This window comes from Cuculus canorus, chromosome 6 (genome assembly GCF_017976375.1).
Source record: "Cuculus canorus isolate bCucCan1 chromosome 6, bCucCan1.pri, whole genome shotgun sequence".
In the NCBI taxonomy this organism is placed as follows: Eukaryota; Metazoa; Chordata; class Aves; order Cuculiformes; family Cuculidae; genus Cuculus; species Cuculus canorus.
The window spans coordinates 19091705-19114201 of record NC_071406.1 but is presented as its reverse complement, the minus strand read 5'-3'; the positions used below and the strand labels follow the sequence as shown (position 1 = coordinate 19114201).

At 36.0% G+C, this 22497-nt stretch overlaps 1 protein-coding gene across 2 annotated transcripts in view; it reads left to right on the top strand.

The window, feature by feature from the left end:
* KCNH7 (potassium voltage-gated channel subfamily H member 7) overlaps positions 1 to 22497 on the top strand; it is a 221786-nt gene that overhangs the window by 182506 nt on the left and 16783 nt on the right. For both annotated transcript variants that reach the window (XM_054070058.1, XM_054070059.1), the window contains 5 exons: positions 1698 to 2097; positions 2825 to 3024; positions 13004 to 13256; positions 15657 to 15862; positions 17188 to 17287. In XM_054070058.1, the coding sequence (XP_053926033.1) occupies positions 1698 to 2097; positions 2825 to 3024; positions 13004 to 13256; positions 15657 to 15862; positions 17188 to 17287 (1159 nt within the window). The remainder of the gene's footprint in view (positions 1 to 1697; positions 2098 to 2824; positions 3025 to 13003; positions 13257 to 15656; positions 15863 to 17187; positions 17288 to 22497) is intronic.

Genomic DNA, 22497 nt, shown 5'->3' with positions numbered 1-22497 from the left:
TTTGATGCTTCAAAGCATATCTGATCTCACTAGTGCTGATTTCACCCTGATAAGATGGAGATTGCTTGCATTATACACCTCCTGCATACTCCAGAGCTCACATTGATGCAGCATCTAAACATGAGATTGACACATAATATTAACAAGTCTTATCTTGAAAGTTCACAACCTCCCTTCTGATCTCTGTAAGGGGCACCGTAAGAATATTTTGCCTCTTCGATGTTGTAGAGATATGACTACATCTGCAAGAGAATGGTGCCAACACCCCACTAAAAACACAAGTTAGTTTTTCTTAGGATTGTTCTTTTCCTTAAGGGATCGTAAATATTTAAGCCTGATCTACCTTACAAAAAAAATGTGCCTAATGGCAATATTCACACACTGAAGTTCAGCCTAGGCATAGCTTTTTGAAGGACATTGTTACCCAGTGTTACCCTACATTATCTTCTTGCTCATTTACTCAGAAATTATGAACAATATATTGAGTTGTCCAGTGAAAAGAGCAGCCAAGTAAGCCTCTTTTCTTATTCCAAGGGCTCCAGGATTTTACTCAGAAACACGTAAATTCAAAGATTTAATAAAACATAAAAATTAGTTTAGTTGTTGAAAGAAAGCTTTAATGTGACACATGCTGTCATCAGGGTGGTTTGTAAGGCTCAGAAAACTTTTTCACTTAAGTGTTGTGTAATGTAAATGCATGTTAAGAAACGGAAGAAACACTTTACTGTATGCTTTAATATACACTCAGACTTAATGGAGGGAAAACCACAGCTGAGTTCTTTCTGAAACTGAGTAGTTTCTGTGTACAACGTTGTCAGTCTCCTTTACAAGGAACTAATAAGTAAGAAAGCAATTTACTGATTGAAAATTATAAATTTATGTTAATAAACTTTAGGTCCCTTTAAAAAGATCAGAGATGCAGGTCTGCACTAAAAAGCTTGAAATATATTCCTAGTCTATAACTGACCCTTTTTTTAATGACATAGTACTTTTATTAGTGGCTTGTACCACTAAACCTGCAACCTTCAGGATGAAAGATGCAAAAAGGTTAATCTAGAGTTTGGCGATGGTAACTTTTCCATGATTTTCATTCACAGTGGTTCATCTTCTGTTACCTGTATAGCGTGTTCTGACCATTACAAACCGGAAGAATATTTGCCAAACAAGATATTTACTCTTTAGGAAATTTCTGTCTTATTCATTTTCTCTTCTAGACCATGTGTGCCAGAGCATTGCAACGAGTGTAGAAGTTAGGAACAAATATAGTCATAAAGTTTGTTCAAATATCATAAATACTTATTGCCTGGAAGGCCAGTCATATGAGTATGAGTAGTTCCAATAACTTACAGACTTTATGATGCCAAAGCATCATGAATCTAATGGATCTTTTAAGTCCATTAGGGTGGATTGAAGAGTTCAGTTCAAGAATAACATTCAAAACAAAAGAGCATTCAGCAGAAAATGACAACTTGAATATGTCCAATTTGAAATGTGCATTTCTTATTGTTCTCATCACTGCTGTTATGATAAAATTGATAGTTTAAAGAATATGAATTTAAGATTACATTGAAATGGGTTCATTTACTGCTTTTGTTGATTCTTCAAAGTAATGGAATCTGCACTGGTTTATTCATGCTGACAATTCATGAGACTACATTTGCTAACAGAGAAAATCAATTTCTGTCTTATTTTTACAGACAACAACATTAATAGGTCTTCTGAAGACAGCTAGACTGCTGCGTTTGGTGAGGGTAGCACGGAAATTGGACAGATATTCAGAATATGGTGCTGCAGTTCTGATGCTCCTTATGTGCATATTTGCACTAATTGCACACTGGCTTGCTTGCATTTGGTATGCCATTGGAAATGTAGAAAGACCTTACTTGTCTCACAAGATTGGCTGGTTGGATTCTTTAGGAGAACAATTAGGAAAGCATTACAATAAGAGTGATGCAAGCTCTGGACCATCCATCAAGGACAAATATGTTACAGCACTTTATTTTACCTTCAGCAGTCTGACAAGTGTAGGATTTGGAAATGTGTCTCCAAACACCAACTCAGAGAAAATTTTTTCCATCTGTGTCATGTTGATTGGCTGTAAGTAGTTTTATCTTATTAATTATTTTTAATTTCTTTTTCTCAGTGTTTGAGCAAATGTCTTAAGAGCCTAAGCTAATAAGACTATAAGCATGCCAGAAGGGCAAATTCCCAAGGAAAGCAACATTATATGCAAAAATATGCTGTGACTTACACAGTGTCAGAAAGTAGTGAAGTTGCTTGACTACTCAAAATCTGTTATCCAAACTGTCAAAAGTTTTTTGTTGTGTATGTCTGTAAGCAAATCCTGTATGGGGTAGGAAGCTGAGTTTTGAGTGGATTGAGGAAACCATACTGCATCAATTTTGGATAAACATAATTATATTTTATTTGTTGATTTAAACCCCGAACCTATAAATTCATGTCCACCTCCTAAACTCTGCCCTTTGTTCTTAACTTGTACTTAAACTTAGTTTCCAGTTCCTAGTTCTACCAAAGTCAGTAAAATTGGACAAACCTAACTTAAAACACTAAATTTAGGACTACAAATCTCCAAAGATAAATATTACCAACTCGATTATGTTGTAATATTTCAGTATGATCTGCTAACTGAGTTGGTACTGATACGATCAAATCAATAAAAAGCTTCAGGTAAATCAATTCTACATCTCTGAAAATGTTATTAGTTTCATCTGAGCTGCTTTACATACAAAGTACATTATAAGATCTGCTGCATCATCTGCAAAACCCAACAATATGACCTAAGTTTTGTTTCTATTTAATCCAGCATTAATGTACGCTAGCATTTTTGGAAACGTATCTGCAATAATCCAAAGACTCTACTCGGGAACTGCTCGGTATCACATGCAGATGCTGCGAGTTAAGGAGTTTATACGCTTTCATCAAATCCCCAACCCTCTGCGGCAGCGACTTGAGGAATACTTCCAGCATGCATGGACATATACCAATGGCATTGACATGAACATGGTATGTTGTTCTGGTTTTCAGGCATGAATGATGAGGAATAGATAAATGCATGATCATTTAGGAAAAAAGTTTTCATTATTTATGAGCTGTAAAAATACAAGCTTAACAAATGTAATAGATAGCAATTACTGAAAACCAAGCCATCACAAGTTTGGCATACAAACATTTAACTGCCTAGATTACTACAAGCTCTATCAGAATTCTGAATTCTCACTGTGCATAGGAAAGCCTGAGAACTGTAGTTGACCATTATAAACTTAAAATAAAAAAAAAATAAGCACAGGTTTCTTATTTCAGACATGGCTGTTACAGAATTTTTTTTGTTATTTGGCTTGGTTTTCCACTTCTAGAATCAAACGAGTACTCTTATTGGTGTCTACAGAGTTACTCTTCTATGAAACCTGTGGAGATCAATTATTTTCCAAAATCCTTTCCTGTACTCTAGAGCAGGTATATTTGGGTTGGATAGACGGGAGAAGCAGGCAGGTAGATTAGCAGCTCTTTTCGGAATGAAATATTCTAATCATATGATAGTCTGAACAGTAGTTCTCTTGCATTCACATCCACATAATTCTGCATTGAAAGTCAATACATTACTACTAATCATGTAAGAATCCACGGAATCTCATTCTAGGAAGTGGCAAGGTACAACACTAATGTTTTCTGTTCTTGGTAAAAAAATGTAAATGCTCCTTATATATAAATGTATTTTCTGGCCAGCTAAGAAGAAATAACAATCGGCTAATGAGCAAAAGTAAACATCTAAATTTCTGGTTTATTATCTGGATACAGCAACATTTTTTCTGAAAAGTTGATGTAAATCTGAAGACACTGAGGGCATTGTGCATCCTAAGGACCTGTGAATCTGTGCCTCTAGAGGGATTCTTACCAGAGCTATTCTGAGTTACAGATTAGAAACTTTGCAGAGCTCTCCATGTTGACAAGAACAAGAAACTCTATATATTTTTGTAACAATTTAACTAGAAATCAACCTCCATAATTTTGACATAAATTCAAATAGTTTCTGTGTGGTATCTATATGTATGTCTGTGAACGACTATAAGAATGGTACACTTTTATGCAGTAAGCAGAAACAATGGTACTGATTAAAAGCTTTCTAAAGCTGAATCATGATGGCGTGACTTTATGGTTACCATTAAGTAAAGCAGATCTTAAAAGTAAGACAACAAATTAAATATATTGAGCTTCACCTCCCACTTCCATGAGTGTCCCCTACAGAGGGATATTATGTCCAGTGCAGGACCTCTGCTGGGATTATTGCAGTGGAAATCACCATCAGTAGCTTCATCCTGCATGGCACTGAATGGCCCTAATTCCCTCTGATGGCAATGGGATTGTGGGGTGCTCAGCACTTTGCAGGATCAGGCTTTTAAGCTGCAGGTGGGTGCCACCTAAGCCTGATGTAGCTCATTGAATTATTTCTGAAGATATTGCAAAATCATGTATACCTTAAATAATTCATTACCACTAATGGATGTACTAAGAACACCTGTTTCACATGAAATAGTAATGAAAACTGGATGTTGTCAGGTTAAACTTTGTGTAATGGAGGAATTGGTGTACTGGAATTAGTCTTGGCTTTGTCATTAGTGTGAAATGCTGACTAAATGGACTAAACAGCCCATATTCTGCAATATGATTGTGAGGCAGTATGGAGGCTTTGGTTTTAATAAAATGTGAAAAAAATCAAGCTTAGCATCTTATTTTGTTACATTGTAATTCTTATCCTGCTCACAATTCTGTTCCTCAAGTTTTATGGCAGTCACTTAATTTTCTTAAAAAGTGAGTTTGAATATTTTGCACTTAGTACAACGATAATTTTAAGAATTGTGTGATTTATATTGTACTTATGAAAGATTTATCTCTTTCTTGTCTGCTTCATACCTAAATACATGGAATAACACCACCCACTGGTAAGAGCAGGAGGTATTTATATCAAATTTAATTCCAGTATAAAGTGTGGAGAATATCCATGTTATCTGTCGGGTTTAGAGCTTGTTCAATGCTTTCTAATTTTAATTGTAACTTTTTGCATGATGAAGGGGTAGATAGCAAAAACAAATAATCCAAGCAGAATCAGATGTGGGGCAAAATGGTTACTAAAAATTAGACATTAAGAAATGCTAATCTAATCACTGTTTTACCCCACAACTTAAATCATGCTTCTCTGCCCAGAAAAGGTCATGTACATATTGGTTTGCATTAGATAGATGCTCTGTAGGAATGTCACTCAGACAAAGTTGCCATGCTGATCATTCTGCATTTTCCTTTCTGTGAATGCTCTTATTTCAAACCATGTATGCATGTCAGCACAAGCATCAATGAAGTTTTCTTGTCTATAAGCCATGTGCATATGAGGTGTATTTGCATGTGGCATTAACTTACTTTTGCATGAAATATTTGCATTTACACACCATAGGGCTAATAGTGTCTGTCCTCAGACAAATGTGTTTGACTCCTTCAATATTTACTGGGAGTTTCTTGCAAAAATCTGAAGGCAGAATTTAATCTAGTGTCTTTCTTTTTCATTTCATGACTAAAAACTCAATAAAATTAAAAAACTCTGTCCTCTAACTCCTTTGAAATATGAAATGCATGAATTACATTATATATATATGTATGTGCAATATATACACAGACACATACCCATATATATATATATATATAAAAATAATATTAGAGAATATGTTTCAAAAGATGCTTTTAATTTTCACCAGTAATATACTGTGATACTTCAGTAAAAACTAAAAACAACCCCTAAGTTTTAACCTCAGGAATAACACTACACTAAGACTACATAAACTTGATTACTTAAACAAAATGCTACACTTTATATTGAAAACCAGAAGATAATACTTTATGTTCATTTCAAATGTCTAAATTTAAAATTGGGTTTAAAGATCTGCAGGTGAAATATGCTGAGAACATTGATTATTTGTTTATTTGTTCCTCTGCTTCATTTCTCCATCTCTCTGACTACGTTTCATTGTAAAAGGTATTTTTATAAAAACAGCTCCACTAATTATGCATGGGCTGGATAAGCAGGATTTGGGATTTATTTTAATCTGGATAAAATCTTGAGTCTATAGAATAAGCATAAATTAAATCATATCCCTGTGGTATACACTGGCAAAGTTAAATTATGATAACAAATTGTCTACAGTGTATATTGTTTTGTGTAAGATGTCACCAGTCCCAAAGATCCAAAGATATTATTTTTAACTTTTAAACTATCTTGTTCTGTTTTTCCTAAATTCCTTGCCTTCTTCTCCCTGCTTCATTCCAATGTTATCAGTCCAGCACTGATAAAAGCATGCCTGTGATGCTTGCCCTAAAAAGACAACATATTTAGTGTTTGAGATCCTTTTTTAAGTTATGCATGTATTGTTTACAGTTCTCCCTCCCTGCTTTCCATGGATCTTCTGTGCATCTGAATAGCTTTGCTAGTTTATTTTGCCTTTAAAAAGAGTTAAAAAAAAAAAAAGTGGGACAAGCTTTGGAAAGTGTTTAGCCAAATGCAGATATTAATTAAAATTTTGGATGTGGGACAGATGCCTTTTTATTATGGGTTTTACCCAGTACCATGAAAGGAGAGAGGAAGTAAGAATTTTTATGCTTAAATTTATGGAAACTTCTGCAAGTATCCAAACAAATGTTCAATTTTACACTTGTGTTCAAAAGTTTTCTTGGCCATGGTGATCAGCAAGTCCAGCAGAGCACACATCTTTCTTAAAGGTTCCCAACAAGCAGTGCTACTGTACCAAATAAAGGGCAGGTTGACCATTGCTTTGGTAAGGCTTCTTTTGTGATGTTGGCCACTGATCACTAAATGACACTGCAACAGTTGTTATTCTTGCTTTTCCTCCCACTGTGTTCACTCCTTACGATATATACAATTCTACCAACAGAACTATTCTAAGTAATATCCTTGAATCTGAGAACTAGAGAAGTAAATTTAAATTTAAAAAATTGCAAGGAAACGTTCCTTATAGCATCAGAAGGGTAAATCAAATTAGAAGTATTTGGAACAAAAGCTAGTACTAATTGGTTAAACAGAGGGAATATGTAACTGTGGCGGGAAGTGGTACTGCTGTTTGTCTATATGTTGTAATGGAAATCATAAGACCCATAAGCCTATCAGAAAGTACCTCAGATTTCATTAACTGTAAACAGCTGTGCTTTCATTTTATGTAAGACCACTTAAAAACCACAAATGCCTACATCTGATCAAGTTACAGAAAAGGAGACCTCATAGAAAAAAAAATAATTTCACAAATGTTAATCTATTTGCAAAGTGATCTTTTATCACTTTCTCACTGCATTCTACTTTGTAGCCCAACATCTCAAAAACAAGAGCAATTAACAATATTCCAAATATCATTACTGATATTCTGGCAAGACATGGATCTGGTCAGCTTCTACCTTCTGCAAACTTTAAACTTCTCTATTGATGAACGAGTCGACAGTGGAGTCAACAGTCTAAGAAACTAAAATTATTTTCTATCTTCCTCACTGAGCAATGTATCATATCTCAGAGATCACCTTTCAGATGTGCTCAGAAACAGTAATAAGATTATAGATGAAGAATGATCCACTGCAGCTCCAATGATTTCAACATTAAAATGTCACACAAATCTGTGTCATGGCAATGACTGAAAGCAAAGGATCCCAATTCTTGATAAGGTTGTCAGACTTCAAATCTCATTAGAAAGCAAATTAGTTCATCAGCACACACTGCTACTTTTCTCTCTCAACTGGCATAAGGGCCTCCTTCATATCCTGGGGCTGGAGGGGGGGGGGGCGGAAATTCTGACTGCAACATTTTCCTACATGAAGAAGAGGAATCATCAGAAATAATCCTTATTCTGTGTGGAGCCCAAGACCTGCTGAAGGAGAATTATCACCATCTGTGACCTTGTTCATTCTTTTCTAAATGTTGTGAAAGCCCTTGGAAATGTTTTGGCCTATAAAAATAGTTAATTTCTGTAATTAACTATCACAGAGGCAGTAAATTCTTACTTCTTTCCAGAAATAGAAATAGGTTGAATTACAGAAATGTTCAGCCTAGATGAGCATGTTGCTAAAATCTGAGAGTCAAATGCTTGCAACAGAACTGAATGGTGCACTACTCTTTTCAACAGAGGGAACAGTTACTGGAAAAGAGAGATCCCAATTCACAATCTAAGCAGCATGATTTATGCAGCCAGAGAGTTAAGATTAGTGCAAAAATTAGGTGATGGAAAGATAAAAATTAAAGATATAGGTTATTTCACAAGATATATTAATTACTATTAATTCATTTCACTCATTCTTACAGGACAAAGACAGACACAACATAAATTTTTAATATAAATCCTCACTAGAGTGAACCCTCTAAGGCATGGGGTTTGCTCCCTGTAATTAGTATGAAATTTATTATTCGATGGCAAAGTCAACATATCCTGAGATCTACATTATGCAGATGAGATCTAAACAGCATGGTCTATGACACAAAGTATGTTTGTTCCTGCTTCCTTATGCCTTCAGCCACTCAATATTTTTGCTAGGTTAGTTTTTGTGTGGATTGGTTTCTCAAACCATTTCACAGGAGATACCAATAGAGGGCAGGAATAAACACATAACACAGGGAGGTACCAGAATTCCTCTTTCGGTTTATGACAGCTTATATTGACAGATGAATTTGAGAGTCTACCTTTATATTTCCCTTTATACGCTGGCTACTTGCCATTTATAAATAAGCCTGACTGATTCTAGAACAAGAAATCCTTAGTCAAAATGAGTTTCAACACATCCCAAACAGACCCACAACACAAGACCACTCCTGTACTTTCTTCAGCTGCTGCCTGGCATTTAATTTCTGATCCCACCTACATTTCAGCAGAGAAAATGTGTGATGAAAGATTATATTCAGAATTAAAGGCACATCTCTGGCAGGCAGACTGCCGAGAGTGGAGCATCTCTCATACTAGGAAAGGGTGAGAAAGTTGGGACTGTTCAGCCTAGAGAAGTGAAGCCTTGCAGGGGAATCTCAGGAATGAAGAGAGGATGTAAAGAAGATGGAACCAGGCTCTTTTCTGTGATGCCCAGTGACAGGACCAGAGGCAATGGGCACAAACTGAAACAGAAGGTTCTGTCCAGACTTCAGGAAACACTTCTTTACTGTGAGGATACTAACTAGTGGCACATGTTGCCCAGAGAGATTGTGGAGTCTCCATGAGTTTGTACCATGTGATATTTCCATGTTTAATTACAATTATTGTAGCTAATAATTTGTTTTGTCTTGGATGCCGTCTAAATACTTTCTTGGGAACCTTTTTTAATATCTGTTCCAGAACTGAGGTTAGAAAATCTAAAAATTGTCATGAATTCTATAATATGTCCAAACAAAACAAAGTTGTCTTTGCCCCAAATATTTCCTAGTTGTCAGAGGTTAGGGCACATAGATTTCTCCAATTCTATTGTCATAAGGGTATCTGATACGTGTATGAGTGACATTTTGTTGCTATCTTGAAAAAGAGAAGTTGATGAAGCTGGACTCTCCACTTACAGAAGATCATGGTCTTCAAGGCAATATGAATCGCGTCCCTACTATCCTCATCAAACTTCAGTCACTAAACTTTATTCTACTTAAAACGTTTTATTTCTCTCTGAATTACACTTTCCTCCTTTCTAAGCATGCCAAGTAGGTAAACCAACATTATTTGACATGGAATAAGTTTTATTCCGGGCAGGAGGAGATAACTGAACATGAACTTAATAATTATCAATGTGTGACACTTGGAATCTATGGTCACAGTAGCATAATTGATTTTGTTTTTTTCAGGGGGGAAGTTGAGTCTGATTTTGTCTTGTTACTTTTTTTTTTTTTTAGCAGATCTGTGTCTCTCCAATTATACATGAATTCTGATTCTAAACATGATTCTAACTATGACAATCCAAGGTTTTTCTCACCAGGGCCCAGCAGAAACACTGTTAAGAAGGCACTGAGTGTAACAATAGAAACCTGTCAAGAAAGAAAGGAGCTATTGATACTCGAACTTGTATTCAAATGATTTACTGATTTTGGATTTCTCATTGAGAATTATGCTATTTTAAGAACAATTCTTATTTTATTATTTTCAAAATTTGATATTTAAAATTATTTTACTTTTGCATTACCTAGTTCTGCTTTCACATAGTTTGAAGATTTAGCTGGCTTTTAGTTGTTTAGAAAAGTGTTTTCATTTTTTTTTTTGCCACATGGGACTGTAACATAAATATGATTTTCTAATATTTAGAACTGTCAGCATATGTACACAAAATGTATTGATGTTGATTGCCACATTATAAGAACATAATTTTCAATATAAATGTTCCTGCTTTACACACACAATCAAAGATATCTGTGAGAATCAGATAATTCCTTACTAACATGAGCTAAAAGTTGATGAATAAAAGATGTTTTCTCTAAGTAATGAAAATCTAAATATTAGAAATGTACATGGAGGCTTGGGTTGGCAAGATGTTGTCTGTACTGTATAACATAAAATTTAGTTTGGAAACTCCAAATTCTGTATAGCATGAACTTCTAGACTTGGATAAAATACCTCACTACATACAATGTGTACAATATGGTAAGCTCCTTTTATTAATGTAGTATATAGCAATGTTTTAACAAATTTATCTTCAAATCAGTATTTTCCTTGCATTTCTAAACTTGTGTTAGCAATCTCCAGAACTCCATTGGAAATCAGTATTATTTGGGCACCTGTCTTCCTTCTAGATATCTGACAACTGTTGTGTTAAAGAGTAAATGTTCTTTCTCTCCAATGTATATTGTCTATTTTAGAATGTAAGCTCCATGGGGCAGGGACACATACTTGCTTAGGGTCTAGTATCCTTCAGATGTTATTGGCATATAAATAATAATTAACTAATATTCAATGATTTCAGAATAGTTTCATGTTAAGTATAAATTAATTGTCAAAATAGTTGTTTCTTTAAATACCAAACATATCTTCAGAAATATAAATCAACACACCTGGTCTGCATGGTTTTTGCTTAATGGTAAAGTAAAATCCCTTGATAAGTGAGATAAACAGAAAGTGATGTGAAAAATAAATACAATTTATCCTAAGGCTGTGCTCCTTACTTTATAACAATTCAAATAATTTTCCTGTACCTCTGACTTGAAAATATATTCCTAGTTTTCCATCCTATAAAAAACTGAGCTCTTCTACATTACATTCAGACAGATGTATAGCAAAAGAGTTAATCCAAAATAGGAGTTTTTTTTACTCCCATGATTAGAAGATATTTTCAAAGTAAGCACCTGCAATTTTTCTCCACCTGTATTATTGACTAATGTATTTGGTTAACAGTTTCTCAGTATCGTTCAGTAAATAAGTTGCTATAATCCACTATATTTTTATTTCAATAGAATTACATTAAAATAAAAATAGCAATTGCACACTAAGCAACTCTAGTGGTGTGATAGATACTGAAAACGAAGTGGCACCACAGAAGCTTTTCATTTATCATGTTTTCTTTTGCTTATTGTTGTTGAATGCTGGCTTTTTCTGAGGATATATAAATTTTGTGTGGTAATGCCCTACAGCTCATAAAATTTTTGTATGTTTATGTGTTAAAACATTCTGTTTGTTACTTCACAGCATTGATTTCCATTAGAAATCATAGAAACATTTCAACTCAGTTACAGGTACTGATATTGCATTTGTAAATCATAGCTTGGCTTGTGTGGGCAGAAGCCTTATATCAGAAACGTGTTCGTCTTCTTTATTAGCAAGGGATACGAGTTGTGAGTATCTTTATGCAGTAAGAGTGAGTGCACAGACTTTTGTTGTGCTTAAGTAAAAATTAATATAGCAACAAATGAATGCATTTTGTATGTCGGGGGTGCAGTCTGTGCAGGAATATTTATGTTTTTGAAGAAAAACAGTGCAAGGATAAACAGGAATGAATTAATAGACTGCTCTAATAACAAAAAAGCCGGTCTCAGGCAAAGCATATGACCTATTAGCATCATTGACAGAAGCTAACAGGAATTAGTGGAAAGAAAGAGTATTGCGTAGTAATGAGTCAGGCTGATTCCTTAACACAGTGGGCAGAATCACAAGGCAGGCAGTACTCCCATAGAAGGAATCGGAGGTAGTAAGATCCTAGACAATTTAGAAAGGTTCACACATAATGATCACGTTGTAAGTAGCTACCTTTTTTTTCCTCTAAACAAAATTAACATGTTACCATGGTATCCAAGAGAAATCCTGTGGTTCTACTTCAGGCAAACTCCCATTGTTCTGAGTAAGAGATGAGCGAGGACCATAGCGACTAGCCCTGTGGTTCACTGAACTAATCATCTATCTATGTAACTCTGCATAACATCATTATTTCAGTGGCACACGTTGCTTTTTCTGATAAAAATCTGGTCCTACAATTAGAAGCAGAATATATTTAACATGAAAAACTCATTAAAATGCTCTCTCTCTGAAGAATATCTAATCTTGTTCATAGAGCTCCCATTTTAAAAATGTCATGGTTGTTTCAGAAAATAAAACCTCTCATATTAAATGCAGTAGTTTTATAATTGATAAAAAGGAAATAGACATATTAGTCCAAATAGGTGAAATTCAGTCAAGACTCTCCCTTTGGTTGTTGTATTCGTTATTTTACTGCAGTATATTCATTCATGTACCTTGATATCATTTCTTGCAATGAAAGAAATCTTAATAATGAACTTCGTAACTACTATGTACATTAGTATGTACTCTATTATTCCCATTCTATAAGCTTTGCAATATAGATTGCACGACTCACTTGTTGAACTGTAATACTCTGTCAGCTCTTAAGGCCACCTCTATTTGTATGTCACTTCTTTCTTTATGTCCAGGAAGAAAACATGGAAATTATATAAGGCAACGTTCATATCATTCATATGAAATCTTTACGCTTGTCTTTCCAGGTCCTGAAGGGGTTTCCAGAATGCTTACAAGCTGATATTTGTCTGCATCTCAACCAAAATTTGCTTCAGAATTGCAAAGCTTTCCGGGGAGCCAGTAAAGGCTGTCTCCGAGCTTTGGCTATGAAATTTAAGACAACACATGCACCTCCTGGAGACACTTTAGTGCACTGTGGAGATGTTCTCACTGCTCTTTATTTTGTGTCAAGAGGCTCCATTGAAATCCTTAAAAGTGACATTGTTGTAGCCATTCTTGGTAAGTAGATTAGTACAAGGCATGTTAAGAGTCAAGGGGTTCAAAAAAAGAATATCCGTTGTTGTTTCTGGGGAAGGAAATTCATAAGTGTTTTGCTCACTCCTTATATGCTAACTGAAAAAAAAAAAAAAAAAAAACAAACATGTATCTACTTTAGGCACTCAAAATGCCTTCTAGAGATTTTCAGAAATTAATTTCATCCTGGACAAAAGATGCAGACTGGTTGAGTTTCGCATGTTTCGCACATCAGATCCCTGTAGTCTCACACTGCAGCAGAAGCCTAGATATTTGCAGGGTAATGTCACTGTATCTCTTCCAGCCTACAGCTCCTCACAGTAGGGGCTGCTGATTGAAGCCCCCGTGTCCCAGAGAATGACAAGACAGAAAGAGGAACAGCTGTGCACAATTGCAGCTAAAAGGAATTGCTCTGTGGACCCACATCTGTTGTGCAGGAACTGCCTGATGGCTGACTCCAGTCAAGGAGTCTGTGATATCTTGAAGAATCTGCTAAAAAGGAATAGAAATTATATCAAAATTACATTGCAATGAAATCACACAGAAACCTAACGAAGTTTATCAATACCTCCCAAAAGATTTGTAGTTAATTCCTCTTTCTGACAAACATATACATAGGAACGGACATAAAAAAACAATCAATGCTTTCTCTTCTGGGTAAAAAAAAGACTTCAGTCCAACAGAGGTACCATGGATGAAGTTTTTACCCTCGACAAGTATTGCAACTTCATCACAGAAATCAAAGAGTTCTGAGAAATGTTGGGTTTGTCCCATAGTTTTCCTCAACTCATCAGCACTGTTTGATGCTACTGACTAAGGTCTGACCACTACTGACCTGAAGAAAGTAATTCTTGCCAAATGCTTAGAAAATACAATGGCTGTGAACCTCACAGAATCTACCACCTCTTTCAGGCTTTGCAAACAAGAAATAAAAGTACTGTGCTCATATCAATAGTCATATTGCAGCAAGGGCATTATATGCCTTGAATAGAGACCTCTGCATTCATAAATATTATGGCCAGAAAGACTATTAGATTATATTGCTAACTTCTACTGTATCACTGTCTCCTGTTACATTTCATACCTTTAGCTCTCTGTTGTGTCTAATGAATTGTGTTCGCAACAGGATTTGATCTGAAGACAATGAGATGAATAAGCAATCACTTTTCTCGGAAGTTTATTTCCATAGTTAATAACTTTTATTGTTAAAATTTGTGCATTATTTCCAGTTTAAAATTATCTTGCTTCATTTCCATTGGTTCTTGCTACGCATTCCTTATTATATTCTAGAGGTATTTAACACCAGGTAATTTTTCCTCCCTGTAAGGGTATATGCAATACAACCATGTTACCTCTTGACTTTCCTGTTAATAAGTTAAACAGACTGTGCTTTTTAAGAACCTCATTGCAAATCAGCCCTTAAATTATTTTTTTCCATTTTCAGCTGCATTGCTCATCCAGTTTTCAGCTTCATTTTCAGAAAACAGAGAAACCAGATCTACTTACAGTAACCTAATAAAAGCCACAAATGCTTAACAGACAGGCAAAATCACCCCTGTATTCTTTTCTACCAGTCTACCATTTCACAGTGGCCACAACCACTATTCTTTTCCAAAGTGTTTTCCTAGGTTTCCAGCTGCCCAAAACCCAGTTTGCGGGTACCCCTACAACCCTTAGGATAGAACATATTTTCACTGGTCTATGGCTGCGGCTGATCTGAGTTGATGAAGGTTAGGTGCAGATTTGAGGAAAACATGCAATTAAACAGAGTTGACAATTGTAGCAAACAGGTACTATGAATGTGTCAACATTGATGCAGAGAGTTGTAATAGTGTCAAAACAGAGACAGCTATGTTTAAAGACCTTCTTCAAAACAACTTCTGCATCTTGAAAGTTTTGCTTTCCCTCTGAAAAATACAAAAAAATACTAAGTCATTTTCTACTAAAATATATTTGAAGTATGGTCTGTTTATTGATGTAATTCTTAAGAAAATGAGATCCCAGGACAGATAGGTCCTGGCCTTTACTGAACAACAGAAATTACATCTTTGTCATCATAAAAATATGATTTAAATCAGCAAATAAGGTTTTTACAACAAAGGACAAAGGAACCTGGAACTGAAGAAAAACTGTAATGAAACCAGATTTTCCTTTCACTTAGTCCAACTATATGCCCATGTAATTTCATTTATTCTAATAATTTTATTTTTAATATTTAATAATAATACTTTTTATTTACAACAAAATATGTGCAATGGTAATCTGATTTTATCACTTCATGTAAAATCAAGTACTTTATGCCATTATCATGATGAAGTATATCACTCAGTTTAAAAGCTTATTCATGTTTAAAACAATAACCTCAATCTAGCTTTCTTTCTGCAGGGAAAAATGATATTTTTGGAGAGATGGTACATCTTTATGCAAAACCAGGAAAGTCAAATGCAGATGTGAGAGCTTTAACTTACTGTGACTTACATAAAATCCAACGAGAAGATCTACTAGAAGTTTTGGATATGTACCCTGAATTTTCTGATCTCTTCCTCACCAATCTAGAACTGACTTTTAACCTGAGAGATGAAACTGCAAAGGTACATACAATAAGTGATTTATTTTTTTAGTATTGAGCCAATTCTGTCCCACAGTAACAAAACTTGAAAATAGCAATTGAAAAACCAAGGTTAGCAAAATTACAAACTAAATGCCTGAGGCCAAATCCTATTTTTAAAAAAATATGCTCACCTGATTGTTTCTACTGAAGTCAGTTAAACTCAGCAGAAGTCAATGAAATTATTCAGATGACGTTAATCTAACAGGATTTTGTTCTATATTTAAAGAGTATTAAAGTTTCAGCCAGGGGGATTTCCGATGTTTTGTTAAAGCCATAGAAAATATGTGTTTTTCAGATGACTGTTGCCTTGGTCAACACAAGGGGAACTTTTGGCACTAAATATAATTGTACGGACATAAAATAAAGATAAATCAGATTAACCAGATTCATTCTGTGTCTAGCAACAGAAAGTATTTAATTGCCTTTCAAACATGAATTATTAGTTCTTTTATCTTGGAGTGCACCCTACCTCCTAGGAGACTAAAAGCACACGAGGAATTTCTCAAATTTCACTCATTCTGCAGATTTGCAGGGATTTCTTGGTCTCTTTTTCCCACACTAACTGTACCCCTTTGCTCCTTCATGAAAGTAGAAAAATTACCAGTGTTTCCTTATTTCAGACTGCCAGGGTCAGTCTGGATTGAGAAAGAAAGGGAAGGTTTGGCCAGAAATGAGGAGGCGAAAGGGTATTTATTGCCCAGCTAATGCTACTCTAACACTTTCCCTAGAAAGTTGCAGGGTACACCAGCACTGGCCACTGTGTATCTGAATAAACTGAATCAAATAGAGAGGAAGGGAGGGTCTAGAAAATAATAATGGGTAAAGTGTCTGATGTTTGTCAGCCATATATTTATTGTTGTAAAATGTAGCTTTAGTAATCATTACCATATAGTCAAACATAAATCTAATTACAATTAATTATCACAGTACTTCTTGCAATGGTATATATTTGCTATTAGAGATTATTTAATCTTTTCTCACTAATTTAATTTTTCTATGATTGCTTAAACCATATCTTTGCAAGTTCAGGAAACAGAACACATGTTTTTCCATGTACGCTTATTATCAGGATACTTTTGTTTCACCATCAGGTGGTAACGTTGCTGGTTTTTGCTCAATCTGCATGTTTTAACATTAGCATTGAGCAATACTATTAGCTGGGGATAGAGAGGTTGATGCAGACTGACTTGTGTGATATTGCCTTTCTTAAAGCTTGAACATGATTAACAGTCAATCACCTATTGAAAACCCGCTCTCTTTAGATGGGACTAATCTGTCATTATGTTTCATATTTCATTAATCAAGTCTGACCTCGTAATAAGATCACAAACTACTAATGATATGGATGGAGATAACTGCAAACTACGAAGACGGAAATTGTCCTTTCAAAGTGAAATAGAGAAAGGTAATTAACTTCATTTCTTACATTAGACAGCACTGCTTCATTACTCATTGGTATTTCACTTGGTAATGCTGGATACATTAGGGTCCCATGTTGGCTGTTTCTGTAGCAGCTGAGCTCCAGCTGAGCAGCCAAAACAGTCTGTGCATTGTCCCCTAGGTGCTTATATGTGACTAGAGGATATCAGTTTCACCTTTCCATCACTTCACACCTTTCAGTGCAGAGCTGTTTGAACACTAAGCTACCTTATTGCCCTTGAGAGATATATGTATATATGTCTACTATCTCTTAAACCATATATTTTTTCAGACACTAAGTTTTAAACTGTTTAGAGAAGTTAGTCTATTGGATAATTTATTAGCAATGTTTATTTTATTTCCTCAGCAAAGTGCTTTGCTCAACTTGATGCTAGGTACTGTTTCTCCCAGGAATTAAAATATTTTGTTTTCAGGACACAGTAGATTCACCATAGTCAGAATTTGATTCATACGGTAATGTGTAAATGGTTGTCCTGGCAAGAGTTCAGGTAATGTTTGCTGTGGCTACATTCACCTTAGAAGCTTTTGGAAGTAATTTCAATCAAGGAAAAAGCAGTGAAATATTAAAATATGCCACCAGTAATCCACACTGCTAAATATCAGGAACTGTAGATAGTAGCTGTGATCAGACAGCAACAGTAATGAAGACAGCTAAACTGATACTCAGAGAAATTCCATTTTTATGTAGGAAAAGTATAATTCCTTAAATAACATGACACTTTTATGGTCCAGTCATTTGTCTGACAAATTACTGTTTCTGGTATGCCTGTCTTTCATACTCCACAATTAAACCCCTATCCTAAATGCAGCAAATACCAATTTTAGAGTTGCAGAGTAGCTGATAATAGAACGGCATACTTTAAACCTACATAGCAGATACAATGCTTAAAGAAGAAAGACTAATACAGAGTGTGGCTACTCAGGACAATGACACTGCCGTTTGATCAAAGAAGCATCTTTAGGGCAGGAAGCCAAGACTGACAACAAATCTGTCAGGAAAATGTCCCCATGAAATATTTAATCTGCTCTTCACAAAGAATCTGTTGACAGAGGAGCTTTGCCTGAATAGCCTTCACATTTCTTATGAGAAAACATATGCTGCCACCTAGACAAGATAGAAATGATCTTTCATGTTTGTGCCTGCTTTAGAATTACAAATAGGCTCCTCAGGTGTCAATGCAGTACCAAGACCCCTAGGCTTTTTTGGTTCTTGCCTAGGAGATCACACTGAACATCCTCTTGGACATATTTATTTGTGTTACTTTTGAAAGAATATAATTTCTCACAGTTTTGTCTCTTGAAAAAAAAATTGTACCATTGGGGAATAAGAGACAAGACTGGCCATAGGATCCCTAGTCCCGGTAAAGACTATAGTATCTGGAAATGTCTAAGTTAGACAGAAGCATGGCATGTTGGAAGTCTATCTGAGGAGACAATGAAATCATAAGAGTCCTTTGCCAAGAACTGAGCATACTTTTAGCCCACCGGCTTACTGCCCCTCTCTGGTCCCTGTTCAGATTCTCTATATGTTGCCATAGCTGCAGCAGACACCTTTTAGTCATAAACCTTCAATGCTACTTTTCTATGGCCCATCCTCCATCCTGTATGAGGTTAGTGGCTTGTAAAGTAGCATTCTATTAATTTAAACACTTTACATATAGGAGGGATTTGCATCATGTTTTGATCTAGCATAATTAGTTGATAATGATAAATATTGAGGATGATCCTGGAGGGTGCCTCAGAAGAACTAAAGTAGAAAAGACAGAGTTCCTGCACACACAGCTGGCAAATGCATTTCTGGTAACAGTATTCTTACAGATAAAACAATGGGTTGTATGATGACTTCAAACAACCATATTTCGTCTTCGGAATTGCACTTTGAACAGGATGGAGACAAAACAGCATTCTCACTTTTATATTCTGATATTTTATATCTCACTAAAATCTTACTAATTTGCAATTGGAGGTGGGGGGGAAGGAATGTGCTCGTGAATTGGTCTTCTTGCTGGAATTCTGTATTTTCAGCTGTTGACCTACTAGCATATTATGCAACTTGAAATTGCATTGTTTCCATCTTTAGTGTGATCATCAGTGATTTTCTCCCTTTTGGCGTGCTAAAAAAGGGATTATGTTATCTCAGCCTTTAGTTCATGCTAGCCTGATTTGGACCTTGTTGCCATGGTAACTCTTGCTGCACAAGTTTTATCAGGGGTTAAACAAAATCAACACAGCTCTATTATGCATCTGCAGTTAGTATCACTACTTTTCCAGTTCCACACAAGGCCTTCTCGCTCCACCTATACATATTTCCACTATTTCTTGCCTGTGTCAACAAAAATTTGTCTTAGCTAGTACACTGGGCTCTGTCATAAAGTGATTTTTAAAGGATACAAGGCTACTTGAAGGAGCAGCTCATTCTCTAGTTTCCAGAAGGGACTGCAATAGCACGAGAGGTACCCTGCAAAAAGTAACTCCTACACGACACAGCAGGTTATTCTTGCTCTCACCCAAAGGAAATTCACTGCAGGCCTTTCAGAATAATAGATGATATTCCTTGTACAGGTGCAGGTGCAGCCTTAGCCAGTTGCCATAAGTGCTTGACAGTCAGCCAAGAAGTTCACTCCATGACTGCTTAAAATAAGCAGTATTCCTGCCTGACAGTTCCAAACAAAGCCCTCAGCTGGGCTGGCAATTTAGTCTCCTGCTGAAAACTGAGAACAAGCTGCTCTGTCTACATTCAGTTATCTCTTTCAGCAGTGCAGAACACAGTCCTTTCTTGCCCATTGCTCATTTTCATTTAGTAGTTTTGTGGGAGTTTAAGTTCAAGGGAAGTACCATCAAAATTCTGGTCACGGGTGGTGTTCCCCAGGGCTTAGTGCTGGGTCCAGTTCTGTTCAGTATCTTTATCAATGATCTGGATGAGACGATATAATGTACCCTTAAGTTTGCAAATGACACTAATCTGGGAGGAAGTGTTGGTCTGCTTGAGGGTAGAGATGCTCTACAGAGGCATCTGAATAGGCTCACACATAATTTTCTTGAGACCCTAGAAGCAATCAGGTATGAAATCCTTTTCAAGGAGAAAACTGATTTGGAGCTAAAACTGCACTTGTTATGTACACAAATCACAGGCACTTTTTGTTCTTTTGACAGGGCTTATAAAAATCTTTCCAGAATGTCCAGGGTGATTAAAATATGAGCTAAATAACCCAGCATGGCCATTCAAACTGGGAATGTAATTATGACCTCAATGAAATAAATCCTTATTCTGGAATTTTAGCTGTGATCAAAAACCAAGAACATCATCCCAAAGACTCTAGCTGAAAGGATGATAAGAACTCCAATGAAGTTATAATGTTAACTTAATAACCAGAAACTCAGGTATCTAGCAGTGCTTAATCTTAAAATTTTGTAAGCTGGCCTAGGGAGCTCATAATAAGGAAATATTATTTCCATTTATGTCATTTTAAAAGACCACGAAAGAAAGTTTTTCTGAAATCTTGTTACATGATTATTGTAGGCACTTTCTCATGTTGACACAGGCTTTAACTATCAAGTGGGATATAAAATGCATTTTGCAATGTTTCATTTTTAGCATATTGTTAACCAAGTAAACTTACAGAGTACTTAATTTTAATTTGAAGAGATATGCTTCTTGACTAGACTTTTCCAAAAGTATCTACTGATCTGCTCTCAAAGTCAGTAGAGAAGCCAGAGCTTCTCTTCAATTGAGCCTTGATTACTATAGCTACCTTAAGTGTGCAGTGTTTGTAGGTACTATCCAGGCTAAGAAACCAAACCATATTAACATAGCTTTATTACACAAGGTATCCGAGGCTGTGGCTGGCAATATAGAAGACAAGCAAATCTTTCAGGAACTGATTCTCTGCCTAAAAGTATGAGGTGAAGCAGTACCAAGAGAATGGGAAAACACCCTACTGCCCCTGCTCTCTCCTATTCTTGTCCCCCTTCCCCAGCTAATTTATATGCTTACTTTATGAATACATGACTCAGCCAAGCACTGTGCCGCATTCCTAGCAAGAAAGGGTAAGAATCTGGGCAAAAATTGAAGCTCTTACTCAACTGTCCTAAATTGTTAGGATTATGTTGATGAAATTCACTTGGGATTAATTAGAAAAGAGTTTCTAACATTTAGCCAAAGCATCAGGTGGTTAAATGACCAGGGAACAACTAATACCTTGGCAGGCAGCATATGGCTTGAAACAAGACCTCATGTCCCCGAAATCTTGCCTTCAGCCTGAAAACCTAACAAAAAGTGTGTGGTCATCAGAGAGCCCATCACTGCAGTTTTCCATCTGCTCCTATTACTGTTATTGTTATTGTCGTTACCACAGTACCAAGGAGCCACCTCAGGGAGCTGCCACATAAGAGTCTTGTTTCTAGGAGTTGCTCCCAGAGAGGCTGTTTCCAGAGGCCAAATCTGATCCAAATGTTGCATGCAGTCACAAATACCATTTACGAAGGAAAAAAAAAAAAAAAGTAATAATAGTACTGCAGTGAAAGCTGAATTCTTGTAAAAGAAGAGAATTCTCAGCTTGATGGGAGAACTGCTTTGGCCTCTGCTCTGAATCTGTTCTGAGACGCATGTTCATAATTCTTCACTTCTGATCTTTTAAGTATAGTAGTATTTCCTGAAGTATAAATTAAGAGTTGTCTTTCCTTTTTTATCTGATTAACATTAAAGCTGATACAAAGGCAAACAGAGCAAAGAAAATTCAGAGATAAGGCTGTCACTCTATCCCTAATTTATCTCATTGTACTAAAAATGGCACAAAAGAATAAATGAAGGACTGCATGCTCACTTCATAGTGTTTAATGTCTTTATCAATGATGAAGTGCATCCTCAGTAAGTTTGCAGATGAAACCAAGTTGAGCAGGAATGTTGATCTGCTGGAGGGAAGGCAGGCTCTACAACAGGATCCGCACAGGCTGGATCAATGGGCTGAGGCCAATGGTATGGAGTTTAACAAGGATAAACATTGGGTCCTGCACTTGGGTCACAACAACCCCACGTAACGCTACAGGCATCGGGATGAATGGCTGGAAAGCTGCCCAGTCGAAAAGGACCTGGAGGTGTTCATCGACAGCTGGCTGAATGTGAGCCAACAATGTGCCCAGGTGGCCAAGAAGGCCAACAGCATCCTGGCTTATATC